This window comes from Eucalyptus grandis, chromosome 4, assembly GCF_016545825.1.
Source record: "Eucalyptus grandis isolate ANBG69807.140 chromosome 4, ASM1654582v1, whole genome shotgun sequence".
NCBI lineage: Eukaryota > Viridiplantae > Streptophyta > Magnoliopsida > Myrtales > Myrtaceae > Eucalyptus > Eucalyptus grandis.
This window is the reverse complement of record NC_052615.1, coordinates 37,536,780-37,552,029: the sequence shown is the minus strand read 5'-3', so window position 1 is coordinate 37,552,029 and position 15,250 is coordinate 37,536,780. Positions and strand designations below refer to the sequence as shown.

The window sequence follows — 15,250 nt, the reverse complement described above, 5'->3', positions numbered from 1 at the left end:
AACTTTGCCCTGTTTGTAATTGTCAAACAAACGGCCTACGGGGAGGAGCATCAAAGCCACGTGGGAAATCATGATTGATAGGTCTAAGTGAATCACGGCAACAATGTAATTGTGCAACATAATCTGAAGGAAATACACTTTTAATAAACAAAGTAAAATAAGTGATAAGATATTCACATCTCAAATAAGACATGGAAACTGCGCATCTAGTTTTTCATTGCAATTTGCCTTTAATTAGGAATTGTCAAACAATCTTGATATTAAATATAGGTAGATCCACATAATCCATGTAAAGCTAGACTTGTAATCCAATATAATCGTATAAAAGGCCAAAGAGAATATCCGGATATAAATGTGAAGCCAAAATCCTAGCTACGAATACTAATGGACTTGAGCTGGCTCTGATCGATATGTTTGAGATAGATCAATTTTTGCAAATATTTCAAAGCCAAAAACTGCTTTCTATAATTCCAAAGGAATCGTTCATACCATCGACCCCTATGCAGCTGTTCTTGGTGAATTTTGGTCCCGCTTTTTTGAGAAATTTCAGTTAGATTCGAGTGTAATCTATTTGATGTTAAAGTAGTTTAGCTGGAATAGATGAATAGTGTGTCTAGGAAAATTGCTCTAATATAATGCGTGACAATATTACTAGCCTCATGTTTTCTACTTGATATCGTCCTTGTCATTTTCCCAATTGCCCTCATTTCCCGAATTTTTGTTGATGAAGAAAATTATTTTCGTCAATTCATTTTTGTAAGCAACATAAATGATCATTTTTAGAAAAATATGCTCACAATAATTAATTTTCCTCCAAATAAATGTATGCGTACGTATTATTGGTCTTTGTTAATTACAAGATTAGCAAGCAACGATCTCTTAAAAGGACTCTCTATGTTTACATTAGCTTGTCCACGCGCCATTGATTAACTATCGAACAAGAAATGACGTAATTGTGCCTATGTTACAACATGTTTCTAATTAAAAATATTTAATAGGAGGACTGATTTAAACATTTGCTAACTTTCTCTTTAACTTGCATTCTGTGTGTATAGGGTGAGAATGCAATTTGAGTAAAATTACAATTAATATAGATTATAATTAACCTAATCCCATATACTAATCAAACATAGTAGTGTATCTCTAATGCCCTGGATGCACGCAAGAAATGTAAAAGTCAATTTGGGGGTAAATTTATCCCTTATTAGCAGCCTTTGGTGGTGCCCACCACTTTTACGGTAGTGCGTTGATCCGCTGTGCTTTTCTGTCGTGCTGACTTTGATGAGTCTCGACTTACCTAATTATAATTTTTTTTTTTTTATTCCGACGTGATTAATGGTACAGATGAATATCCTCTTTTCCATTATATCCTTGGTTTTAGCTTTTTCAATTGGTTTTTTCTAATCAAATATGTTTGTCGATGGTTGAATTGATTGATAGATGATCATTAGCCAATGCAGTGCGTGGTGGTCCCTTGTGTGACTTCCAAATGTCCTTTCCTTGTATTTTGAGAAAAGATTAGCAAATCGTTCAATTTCCATCATACGTTGTTATCGCATTACTAAATTTTTTTAAATCTGTAATCAGATTAGCGAGAGCTCCAACTGGTCTAAAATGGAATCTTCAGCAGATAACCATCGAAAAAGTGCTCACTTTCATATCTTTTTAAGGTTCAGAAAACCGACCTTGACGATATTTCTTAACCATAAAAGTCAAGAGTTTTGCTACAAATTTCATGTCACAACTATCTTTGCCCGATTCCGATCGACTTGTAGCCTTTTAAATCCATCTGCATTGCTCGCGGTTTTTATCTCCCACCTAATTTACCTGCCTCAATCAACCTTTTAATGGCACGAAATCGAGATTCAACTCTTTGACACTAGAATTGGCACAATTAGACCGAAGGCAACATTTTACCAGTGCTGTAGGTATACTTCTGTAGCTTAAAAAATGACGATAGCACTTTATCATTCCAATTGATACCATAATCTTCTTTTTATTTGTTTTGCTAAATCACATACGCCGTAAGGTATTTTACAAGCAAATTCAGAAAGAGAATGATCTTTTTTCTTTTTTTATAAAAAAAAATGGCTTCCCTTGTAATGGTGGCAATCTTCAGTAGACTTGAGTCGATACTTGGCCAGTAGTTAGTATTTTATAAATTTTTCTAATTGATAAAAGTAAAAATATTTTAGTATTAGATTCCGTTCATTTCACAAAAACAACTTCCAAGTAAATATTTTTGGATTTTCTAGTGTTTGGCACATGGAAAAGAGGTTTTCTTAAATAGGGAAAATGATTTTCATTTTTTGAAAATGAGAAATCATTTTCCCTCTTCTTCCTTTCACCCAAACCAAGCATGTTCTCCTCCGTGCATCCTTTCAATTATTTTTTTCTTTTTATTTTCTTTCTTTTATTTTTAGTTTTTATTTTATTTTATTTTATTTTTCTCATATTTTTTTTTCTTTTTCCTTCTTCCTCGGCCAGTCGCTTGCCATGGTGACAACCGACGACCAACCACATGGCCAATGGCCGACAATCAACTAAAGAAGAAGGAAAATAAAATAAAAAACGGAAGTAATTAAAAATTTGATTTTTAAAAAGAAGAAGAAAGAATATTATTAAAAGGAGTGCACGAAGGAAGAAAATCAAATAATATTTTCCATATTAAACAACGGAAAATATTTTCTAATTTATTTCAAATTTCAGTCAAACAGTGAAAAATATTATTATTTTTCAGGAAAATGACTTATTGGGAAACATTTTTCATAAATGACACGTTTTTTACGAAGCAAATGGAGTTTTAGGGGAAAATTAATCATATGAACCCAACATGAATAGCCATGACAATGACAAAAGTTTACTTGAATCCATCCATCGTTACCTCTAAAAGATAGTGTTGCAAAAACATGTAATCGACATAATAATAAATAGTACAATAAAATGAATTGGATATTGGATTTATATGGTTCGACTGCTATGACCAATTCTGTAGGGAGAACAATAGGGAAATTCCACTTTAGATTAAATAATACCATGGAAATTATAACCATACTAGAATCTTTCAAACACACTCAATGTTTTACAACTCCTATTTATGTCCAGTAAGTTACATAATATTTAATCCTCACAACTCCTAGGGAACAATCTCTTGATTTCACAAAGGAATCACAAATCTTATCACAAGATTTATTGTCTTCAAAACATTTACAATTTCTTCACAGTGTAATTCATGAGCGTGCTTGAACAATTGATTGTCGCACTCAGTAGTTTCTCTACTTACATATAGACAAAAACCAATACCCACCTGAATATATTCTTCACACAATGTAATTTATCAGCATGCGACACAATGAATTATTATGGCCAATAGCTCTTTGCTCACTGATGGGCAAAAACTAACGCCCCTTAATATTTGAATATATAAAAGCAAACTTTGTTTAGAGAATCTATTTAGATTGGGTTTCTTTTATTGGTGCACATTTGAGATATATTCACAATAATCTTCATATTGGCTTGATGTTTGAGTTAAGTTACGACTAATTTGCTTGAACTTGAACTCGAATTCTACCACTACTCTTGCCAAGGTAACAACTCTACCAACACATTTAACCATCACATAAGAATTTTCAAACACAATATTCTCTACCATAGATAAAGAAAAATCACCATTGCATTCATATCTATTAAAAAATCAAAGATACAACTTGTCAAATTTGCAGTTATAATAACCGCCAGCTTTACAAGCACCACCTCACTATATGCATTGTCTGTGTCAATTATGCACCAGATATTTAAGGAGTTTCTAGTTGCAACTCTACATTGAGTTGAACACAAGAAAATTGTCTAAATGGTTTTAAATTTATTACATTTTTACCATTTTAGTTCTTAATTTTTCACCTTTTGCCAATTAAGTATATTCGATCAATTTTGGCTTAAAATTGTTGGCATGGTGTTGACTCTCCCCTACGTCGTACAGCCGATACTAATACAGACAATTTTTAATAATATTTTGATATTTTTTATGAATTTTATATTAATTACGTATATTTTTTTCCTTATATTCTCTTTTCCTTCCTTTCTTTATTCTTTTTCCCCCTTTTTTTTTCTTCTTTCAATTTCTTTTCCCTTTTTCCCACTATCGGCCATTATCGGGCCTCGTTGACCTTTGCAGGCCCCAAAAGAGGGTAGGGGTTGCACTTACCTGCTCAGGCGAGGGTGGCCTTGACTAGACAAATGCTTGTCTATTATAATTAAACAAGCAAATATTTGTATAGATGGATTCTAATTATTTTGGCACCTGACCAAGAATCTTCAAATCATATTTTCGAAGTATTAATCAAAGGGTATTAATAAGAAGTACTAGTAGTCTGAAGGCTACTTTTGTGATTTAGGTAAAACTTTTCTACAAAAAATAACACGTAGGATTTTTCAGGCAACGTTTTGGGGAAATGACTAGAAGTCAAACATGTGTTTGTCACGTTAAGACTCCCGCAGAGTTTGTCACTTTCTCGTGGTCTTTGGTCTAAACTAGAACCCTTCGTGCTATAAAAGTTCATTCAGCTCACTCATTTCTCATGAAGCCTAATAGCATCTTGCTAAGCATGACAAAATCAACTGCAACCTGCCCCCTCTTCCTTTTCCCGTTCCTCTGTCTCCTCTTCTTGCTTCCATTTCAGGCCTCGCCATCACCGACCACAGAGGCGCAAGCTCTTGTCAAATGGAAGAACTCCCTCTCGCCTCCTCCACCTCCACCTTCCCTGAGCTCATGGTCCCTCACCAACATCCCCCATCTCTGCAACTGGACTGGCATTGCCTGCAACGGGGGCGGGTTGGTCACAGGTATCGGCCTCTCTGGCTCAAGCCTCAACGGCACGCTTGATGCGCTCGACTTCACTTCGTTCCCGAACCTGACCCGCTTCGACGTCAGCAACAACAATCTCGAGGGCCCAATACCGTCCTCGATCGGCAATCTATCCCAGCTCAGATTCTTGGAGTTGGCAGTCAATTTCTTCGAAGGGGCAATTCCTCGCTCCATTGGACAATTGATAAAGCTTGAAAAGCTTGATTTGAGACTAAACAAGTTGACCTCTTCGATCCCTTCGGAGCTCGGGCTCTGTTCTAACCTCACCTACTTAGCCCTTGCCAAGAATTCGATCTCTGGGGAGCTGCCTCTCTCACTGTCCAATCTAGTCAGATTGTCATTATTTAGAGCTTCGCATAATCGCCTGTCGGGTGAGTTACTGCCTGACTTCTTCACAAATTGGACCGAACTTGTTTCTCTGAAGCTCCAGAGCAATTTCATCTCCGGGAAAATTCCGCCCGAAATTGGAAGTCTGACCAAGCTCAATCACCTCTCCATGTACAATAATTCGCTCTCGGGGACTATTCCTCCGGAGGTCGGGAATCTCACGTTGGTGACGTCTCTCTATTTTGGCATGAACCAGCTTTATGGAAAGATTCCGAGACCATCTCTCGCCTTGCTAACTTACGGAAGATCTCTTTGTGCTCGAACAATTTCTCGGGAGAAATACCACGTGATTTAGGCAAGTACAGCCCTTCTCTGAAATCTGTTTGCTTTGCGAACAACAGCTTCACCGGAGAGCTGCCCCAGATTTATGCAGTGGCTTTGCTCTTCGATATCTCATGATCCAAGGGAACAACTTCACTGGGCCGCTGCCTGATTGTTTGAAGAATTGTTCACGGCTAATGAGAGTCCGTCTAGACAGCAACCAGTTCACTGCAGATGTCACGAGTGCATTTGGAGTTTATCCGAATCTGGTTTTTATAAGCCTCAGCAACAACCGATTTGTCGGGAATCTCACCACACAATGGGGAGAGTGTACAAATCTCAAGACTTTGCAGATAAATGGGAACAAAATTGCCGGCCGCATCCCACCGGAGCTTGGGAAGTTGTCTCAGTTGCGTGCCGTGACTTTTTACAGCAATGACTTAACCGGGAAAATTCCCGACGAGATGGGAAATCTAGGGAGTTGTTGAGCCTGAACTTGAGCAACAATCATTTGGCTGGAGATATTCCCATCTCGTTAGGAAACTTATCGAAGCTAAATTATCTTGATTTGTCGAAGAATGCAATAAGTGGTAGCATACCGGACGAGCTAGCAAATTGCAAGAATTTACTGAGCTTGAACTTGAGCAACAACAATCTGTCGGGTGTCATACCGCTGGAGCTCGGGAACTTGTTTGCACTACAGATTCTCCTAGATCTGAGCCACAATTCACTAGCAGGATCAATTCTGTCCAATTTGGCAAAACTTACTAAACTGGAAAATCTCAATCTTTCGCATAACAACTTCTCGGGTACAATTCCTGCAGCTCTCAACAGCATGAGCAGTTTAGGCTCTATAGACTTATCGTACAACAAACTAACGGGTGCAGTTCCTAGTGGTCGCCTCTTCCAACAAGCACCGGGAAGTGCTTTTATCGGGAATCCGGGCTTGTGTGGATACGTGACCGGATTATCTCCTTGTGGGACGAGCAGTAAATCAACTGACCAAAGAAAAAAGGTTCTGGTTGGTGTGAGTGTTGGCGTCTGCTGCTCACTACTTTTGGCGATTCTAATTGCCATGATTCTGCTACGTCGGTGGCGAAAAATCTTCTTGACAAATAGGAAGAGATCAAGCGTCTTAAAAAGCACGAGAAATTTGAGCAGATCATATGGGAAAGGTTAGGAAGTTCACATTCAGCGACATCGCCAAGGCCACCAATGATTTCAGCGAAGAATACTGCATCGGAAAAGGTGGGTTCGGAAGCGTTTATAAGGCCGTATTGGCCAGCGGCCAAATCGTCGCTGTTAAAAGCTCAACGCACTAGAATCCAGCAATGTCCCAACAGTCAACCGCCGAGTTTCGAGAACGAAATCCGCGTGTTGACCGAGGTTCGACACCGTAATGTGATCAAGCTCCACGGGTTCTGTTCCACGAGGGGTTGCATGTACTTGGTCTATGGGTTTGTTGAGAGAGGTAGTTTGGCAAAGGTCTTGTATGGAGGAACGGGAGCCGTTGAACTGGACTGGGGTACAAGGGTGAACATTGTTCAAGGCGTGGCTCACGCGATTGCTTACTTGCATCACAATTGCTCACCGCCTATCGTCCATCGGGACATAACGTTGACAAACATCTTGCTTGAGTCAGACCTCGAGCCTCGACTCTCAGATTTTGGGACGGCAAGACTCTTGAATTCAGACTCATCGAATTGGACCACAGTGGCCGGATCTTATGGCTACATGGCTCTTTGGTAAGCCATATAATCAAAGCTAACTATGCATTTCGCTTGTAAATATTAGCATGAATTGTTCTCAAATTTGGATTCATCATATAATTCTCATCAGACTTTTAAGAGCAAGTATAGATTTTGAAAAGTCATTCATATTAATAATATCAAAGAAATTTGGAATTTTTGTGCAACTTGACATTGATCAAAATATTAATGCATTGTTCTTTCATTAAAATAGAGTTAGCAATTACGATGCGGGTAACGAATAAATGTGACGTGTATAGCTTCGGAGTAGTGGCGCTAGAGATTATGATGGGAAAGCATCCGGGGGATCTTCTCTCTTCTCTTTTAATGACACAAACATCAACAATCTCGGAGGACGCAAATTTGATGCTGAAGGATGTGCTTGATCCGCGGCTTCCTCCTCCGACTGGCCAACTAGCCAAGAAAGTGGCAATCATCATCACAACGGCACTAGCGTGCACGCGCACAAGTCCTGATTCGCGACCCACCATGCATTTTGTCGCGCGAGAATTATGTGCACGCACTCAAGCTTACTTGTCCGAGTGATTGGGCTCCATAACTATCAGCAAAGCTATCGAGTCTACAGGAATAAAATTTTAACGGATATTGCAGATCAAATGATACTTTTCTGTCTATATCTCTTTTTCTTTTGGGATTTAGCTCGTTATGAAGGAGAAAGAATCGGGTGTACAAAAGGATAATTTGGAAAATCTCTATTCCACTATCTTCAAAACATGTTTAAAAATCCCCTCTATCCTCTAATGAATATGAAGTACGTCATCACTTGGGATGATCCGATAGACTACTCTCATGTTTTGTTTTCTGTACATTGGTATGAGTTGAAAGTTACCTTTGGGATGAGCCAATATAGATAAATTGCATACTCAAGTTCTAACTTTAAGGAAAAAATTCTAATTAAAGGCTTGAAATATAAAGTGGACTTTATTTTAAATAAGGGTCCCAAGTGACCAAGTCCGTCTCAAATAAGGGCTTAAACTTCCCAGTCAGCCAAATATTCACTGACGAACATTTTCCAGCAACTAGAACAGGTGTAATTTGGTCAAAATCTGCAATTGGGTAAAAATTTTAAAAATTTCCAAATTGAATAGGATTTTCAATTATTCATATTTTTTTTCCTTCCTCTCCCCGGCTGCTTAAGCATATTGCACTCGCCCAATCCTCGGCCATGCCGCTCACCTGATCCTCGTCGCTTTTGCTGTTCGCCATTTTCTCTTCTTTCACAAGTTCATCGTCCACAAGCTTTAAGTCGTTCGCAAGCTCCACTCGCTTTCATCCAAGGTTAGTGTCGTTCACATTGGTGTAGTTTGTTCAAGGAAAAGCAATTGTAGCTTGTCGAAAGAACATGTCGCCCAGGTGTGGACATGTCGTGAAATATCATACCGATGGCAGCAAGGCTCTCTTCCCAAACCCGAATGGTTGTTCCAGTTACAGTCAGGAAGCCCGCTTCTCTGGCACAAGCATTCTTGTGAAAGATCGAGTTCTGCATCTTCTCTTCGATGCTTCTCGGTCCACTCGTGCCGCTGCAATCACAAAAGAAAGAAATTTCCATTCCCCCTAATGCCCTTCGCCTTAAGATCGATCCAAGTGGTAAAGAGGGTTCTCCCTTAGGGTAAAATTGGGATTGCCTCACACCGCCATCGCTCTAGCAAAGGCTTTCTTTTGCCCTGTAGCTTTAAATTCCAATGCCTGGCATTTTTGTTGTGATCTATGAACTATTTGGGAGAATCGTCCAAAAAGTCTTAAACCTATTATAGTTTTGTCAATTGAGTCTTAAACCTTTTAACTTTGCCAATTGAGTCATAAACCTTTTCACTTCTTGCCAATTAAGTCCATCCGGCCAATTTTGGCTAGAAAATGCTGACGTGGACGCGGCAGTGCCACGTAGGGATCGGCGCTCGACGTGAACAATTTTTAATAATATTTTAATATTTTATAAGTTTTTTGAATATTTTTATTTTCTGTTTTTTTCCTTATTTTTTTCTTTTTGGCCTTTTCCTATGGCCGGCCACCGCCACAGCCGGCCGGCTGGCCTCGCCCGCCACAGGCGAGGCCCGACCGGGTGATGGCAACGTTGGGCGAGGCCACCCTGGCCCCGGCGAGGGCCGGCCTCTCCAAATCCGGAGAGGGAGCCTCGCCCCCGGGCCGGGCAGGCGTCGGCTGCGGTTGGTCGCCGCCCTGTTGCCCGCTGGTCGGGGCGAGGGCTGGCCTTGCCAAATCTGGTGCGGGCGAGGCCGACGCTCGCCCCGGCGAGGTCGAGCCTCGGCGAGGGCTCCCTCGCCGCATCTCCGGCGAGGCTGGCCCTCGCCGAGGCCAGGGCGGCCTCGCCGGCGTCGCTGTCGCCCGGCCGGGCCTTGCTCGTGGCGGGCAAGGCCGATGCTCGCTGGCGTCGCCTGTCGCCCGGCCGGGCCTTGCCTGTGGCGGGCAAGGCCGATGCTCGCTTTGGGCGAGGGTGAGCCCCAAGTGAGGGCTCCCCTGCCGATCCGGGCTAGGCCGGGCCGCCGCGAGGCCGGGCGGCCTTGCTCGGTGTTGCCGTCGCCTAGCGGGCCTCGCCCGTGGCGGGCGAGGCTAGCTGGCCGGCTGTGGTCGGTGGCCGGCCACTGGAAAAGGCCAAAAAGAAAAAAATAATAAAAAAGGAAAAAAAACAGAAAATAAAAATTCAATTTTTTTAAATATTAAAATATTATTAAAAATTGTCCACGTCAGCGCCGTCGATCCTACGTGGCACCGCCGGCATCCATGTCGGCATTTTCCGGCCAAAATTGGCCGGATGGACTTAATTGGCAAGAAGTGAAAAAGTTTAGACTCAATTGGCAAAGTTAAAAGGTTTATGACTGAATTGGCAAAACTGCAATAGGTTTAGGACTTTTGGACAATTTTCCCAACTATTTGAAAAGTTGCAATATAGTCCTTTTGAACATCATCCACTGAAATGTCTTCATAGGGCATCGCTTAAAGTGGTTGGCAATTTGGTGGCCACCGTAAGTTTCCATGTTTTCAACTTCGCTAATGGTACATTCATCTCTATGGCGCAACACATTACTCAAAAGAGAAATTGACTTGCAAAAGTCCTAATTGAAGAGAGCATTCACCAATCCTAGTTATTGGTGGGTTGGAAGTTAGGCATAAATGCATTGTTGGTGACTTTTGACTTATCAATTACACCCCCTTTCAAGGTGCAATCCAACAGGTATAGCCTATTATTGGCCCAATGTGCAATTTTTGTCTACTTGGAAAAACTCAAGTGCTTCCAAAGGTTCGCTAGATGCAAGGGTAGGATTTGGTTGATTGGTTAATATACATTGTGGCCCCTTCAGTTGAGCATGAAGAAGACTTCATATTGACTAAGCTTTGTCTTTAGATGGTTAATTGGTTTTCTTTAAACACATATATAGAAAAATCGATAATTGAGGGCCATCTCGTGTTCAAAAGCTGCGAGCTGTGAAATCGTGTCCATGGTCCACGGACTTGAAATCCTATCAATTTAGACCTTGCTCTAGATAAATAGATGATGCAACACACGATTAAGAGAGAGAGAGAGAGAGAGGTAATTGTTACCTCAATCAGCTCTTCTTTTTTTTAATAAATTAGGAATACGGGTGCAAAGGTCCAATCACCTCTAGCTCTCTTAAGAATACAACATATTACAAAATGGATTAATACTAGGTTCGTTGTATTGAAGGAAATATTTTATAGGAGATGGTTGGATGAATTCTGGTTCTTCCATGTGTCTATTATGTTCTTTCTTTTGAAGGAAGAACATTTTGATCCTTTCCTAACTTAATTTTTTTATTACAAATTCAATTTTTTTTAATTTCAAAAATTCTAACAACATCAGTGCGATAGTGCGACGGTGCGACGATGATTGCTGAAAATTGACACAGGTCACTTTGTTAATGCATTCAAAATGCGAGTTATTTAAAAGGATTATTTTTAGTAATTTCTTATTTGCTATTTTTTTCAAGTTTATTTTATTTAAAATTGGTTAGTTTATTTGGTATGTCATTTTCTATATTTAAGGAGAAAAGCTATTAAGAATTGGAGTTTTGATTGGATTGGGCATATGTTGGGTATATGTTGCTAAAATTATAGTTTAATACAAATTAATTTCGGTTGGACCCTATCGCGACTCATTCAAACTAATCCAATGCACTGATTTGACAAGTCTACTCCCAACTAAATAATTGAGATGTTAAAAAGAAAAAAAAAATGGAGCTTGGTGTACAACCCGACATTTGCATGCTGGGGCGATGTGAGACCTGTTCCTAAAACTACTCTGATTAGTTAGTTATTGGTGCATTAGAAGTCATGCATAAATTGCATTATTGGTGACTTGACTTGGCAATTATACTTGTTTATATTGGGGATTGCATTATTTTTACTTTGCAACTTTAATGTGATTTAGTCCAGTATTATTTTTTTTGTCTACCCTACTTTAACTCTTGGCTCACTTTTAGCCTTTTGCCCTACTTCGTTGAGATTCACACATGAAACTAAACATATCCACCTCATTCCTCCTGAGAAAGTGGGGAATTAAACGCCCCACCTTCCTCTTCCCATGAGGAAAGGGTAGCCATTGGGGCAACTCTCTTTATAACTAAATACACTATGTTTATACAAAAACACGAAATCACCCTTGATAGATTTTGTTAAAATATATCTCGAGTTTAAGCCCAATAAATGAAACCTTACCAGAGGTTATTTGTTATTTCTGGATATAAGAATATTCTGAATTGAATATTTTATGGACGTCTTCCAGCAATACATAAATTCTTTTGGGTTGTGAAATAAAGTTAAATGGAGGGGCACACAATTTTGTATTTCCCTGTTAGTGCAATCGCCCAAAGAAGTCGAAAGTGGAATGTCCAATTGAACTTGGGTTGACCGAATATTGATGCAAGTGATTTCTTGATTCAGGATGAAGTCGCGCAGAAGGAACGAAAGTCCAAGTTAGACTTTTGGTTTGACCGAATCCCACTTTGATTTGGTTTTCTTTATCTAGTACGCGAGTGGGTTACTTCTAACCAATTGTTGCACTTTTTCAGGAGTGCGCATTCAGTATAAATATATATTTTGTGGGTTGCTCCGTAGTTTGGGCACGGAGAAATATTGAAGCGCCAGTGGGTTATTTTGTGGGTATTATTCGTGAGTTACATCGAAAAAGATATAAGCATTCAAGTCAATCAAATCTTATAAATTCAAGATTTGTGTGTAATTTCATCGTGAGATTAAAAGATTATTCGGCGATGTGAATTGTTGAGCAAAACACTATGTATGTTATTGAGTGTAATTGAGACTTGGAAAACACCATGAGCATTTGAATGACTTGAGTGTGGTTGTAATTTCTATGTATCGCTTGATTTATAGTGAAATTTGTTGCTATTCTCCTGTGAAAATAGGTCTCTACCACATAAATCTGGTATTTGATTTATTTTATTGTTCGATTGCTTGCTTTTCTTAACAATTGGTATTAGAGCAAGGTTTGGCTGAGTTGAAGTAAATTGATGGTGACTAGAGAAAGAAAAGTGAGAATCAACAAATTTGTTGGGAAGGATTTTGGTTTATAAAAGATGCAAATTGAGGATTATCACTATCAAATGAAACTGCACTTGCCTCTATCTGGAGAGAGGCCGGAGATGATGAAGCAAATTGACCAGGAATTGCTGGATAGACAAGAAATGGGTGTTATATGGCTAACGTTAGCTCGTAATGTTACATTTAACATCATGAAGGAGAAGATCATTGCGAATTTGATGCTTGTCGGATATGTATGAGAAGCCTTCTGCGATGAGCAAGGTCTATTTGATGTAATGTCTGTTTAACTTAAAGATGATCGAAAGTGCGCCAGTTGCTGATCATATCAATGGATTCAATATAATTATTAGTCAATTAAGTTCAATTGAGACTAATTTTGAAAATGAGGTATATGCTTTGATTTTGTTATCCAAATTGCATGATAGTTGGAATACTACTGTTAGTAATTCCTCTAAGTCAACGAGCTTGACGTTTGATGGGGTTCAAGATTTAATTCGAGTGAAGACACTCGTAGAAGAGGATCTGGTGAACCTCTATCTATTGCTTTAGTAGGTGTGTTGACACCTAAATTTTACAATTTTATTTAGGACTTAATTGTGTACAAAGTTAAGAATTAGCCCAAAAAAAAAAAACAAAAATGAAAAAAATCGGGTCGGGCCGGACCTGGCTTTGGCCCGGCCCGCGCCCCTTTTCTTTTCTCTTCCTCCCTCTCGTGCTGGGCCCGGCCTAGCCCATTTTCCCTTTCAACCCTGTCATGCCCCGATCCTCGGGCATGCACACATCCTTCTACTTGGTCGATTTTATAATACGATATCCCAGGACTATGTATCGCCGACCCTTTCTTTTATTAAGCACATGCGGAAGTAGTTATAAATCCCCAGACAGTAAATCGATGGGATAGAAAAGTAAGGCCATATTTTTCATATTGAAATTCACAACCATACTTTTATACAGAGCATAACTCAAAGAACTTCACAAAACCATTCACGACTTTCTAATTTCACTCTATTCACATCAAAACAGGATTCCCAAAGAGGATGGGACCTCAATCCTCATCCGGTCGTACTCAGGATCCCTTTCTGGATCATCTTCTTCTTCAAAAATCTTTCTCCTCCTCAAGTTTCACTTCAGTGTTCTCCTTCTCCGATTCCTCCTCCTCGAGTTCATCTGCAGGCTTGAAATGTTGTCCCACAACCAGGATGAGACTACGTCTCAGAAAGTTCTACCCCACTAAGGCCTGATTAGTAAACCATTATACTATAGACTGCCTAAACACGCACAGGTCGAAGGACTTACCTTGGCCTCAAATCCCACTTGCAAGTCAGTACAATTCATAATAGGCACCCATTTACTCAAAACAAATCGAACCAGTTGATTACATGTCACACAAATCATTCCCCACGGTGGAATATCTAGAAGTCAGGCCACGTGCATTCTCCAGGACGACATACCAAGTCTCCGAGCCACGTGCCTCAAACCTTGGCCCCACGTGCATTCTCTAAGGCGACCTTTTCGCCAAGGTGGTACATCAAGTCACCGAGCCACGTGCCATTTTATATGCCATTCTCGAATACTGGACCCACGTGCATTCTCTAAGGCACTAGTTCGCCAAAGTGACGCATCGATCATCGAGCCACATGTCCTTTTACGATGCCCGGGCCCACGTGCCTTCTCTTAGGTGCTATCTCACCAAAGTGATGCATCAATTCACCGAGCCCACGTGCCCTTTTACAATGCTATACACTATCACCGAGCCACGTGCATTCTCTAGGAGGACATACAAAGTCTCCGAGCCACGTGCATTCTCTTAGGCGACCTCTTCGCCAAGATGACATATTCAACCACTGAACTCACGTGCATTCTCCAGGTGATATTCCAATTCACCGAGCCCACATATTTTCTTTCAGGTGATTACCAACTTACTTTTGATACCGGCAACCAATGCCCAACGATTTCTCAATCAAATAATCAAATCAACTCAATAATGACATACCCTAAAATTCACAATTTAAATCAATTCCATACAATTTAAAGCTCAATTAAATAAACGAACTACGCCACGACAATCAGCACGAAATTCCAGTCACCGGCCATCCCGGTTGAATTTCCGGAAAAATAAATAATTAATTAATTAATTTTTAAATTAATAATTAATTACTAAAAATCCAATTTATGCCCGAATTGCCTAATTGAAGCCCGCTAAGGGTCGGGAAAAGTCCCGAGATGCTTTCAATAAATAGTAGACTATGTCTACTTGCTAATTGCACAATCAAAATGTCTAATATGCATCACAATTGTCTAATAATCACTAATCTATTATAATCTAACCACCTAATTGCATTTAATTAAATCTAACCAACCCGTAAACATAATTAGCAAACTAAGCAGGGATTAGTGAGATTACATACTGGAATCGCGCGCAACTCGGATCAATCTG

At 39.9% G+C, this 15,250-nt stretch overlaps 1 protein-coding gene across 1 annotated transcript; it reads left to right on the top strand.

Annotated features, from left to right (window-relative positions):
* The first annotated feature begins 4,604 nt into the window (after window positions 1–4,604).
* LOC104455521 (MDIS1-interacting receptor like kinase 2) lies at window positions 4,605–7,860 on the top strand. Its single transcript, XM_039310952.1, is given in 9 exon segments — window positions 4,605–5,463; window positions 5,466–5,606; window positions 5,609–5,989; window positions 5,992–6,629; window positions 6,632–6,686; window positions 6,689–6,814; window positions 6,817–6,861; window positions 6,864–7,251; window positions 7,470–7,860. Coding segments are annotated over 9 exon segments (3,024 nt in total).
* Window positions 7,861–15,250: the final 7,390 nt, after the last annotated feature.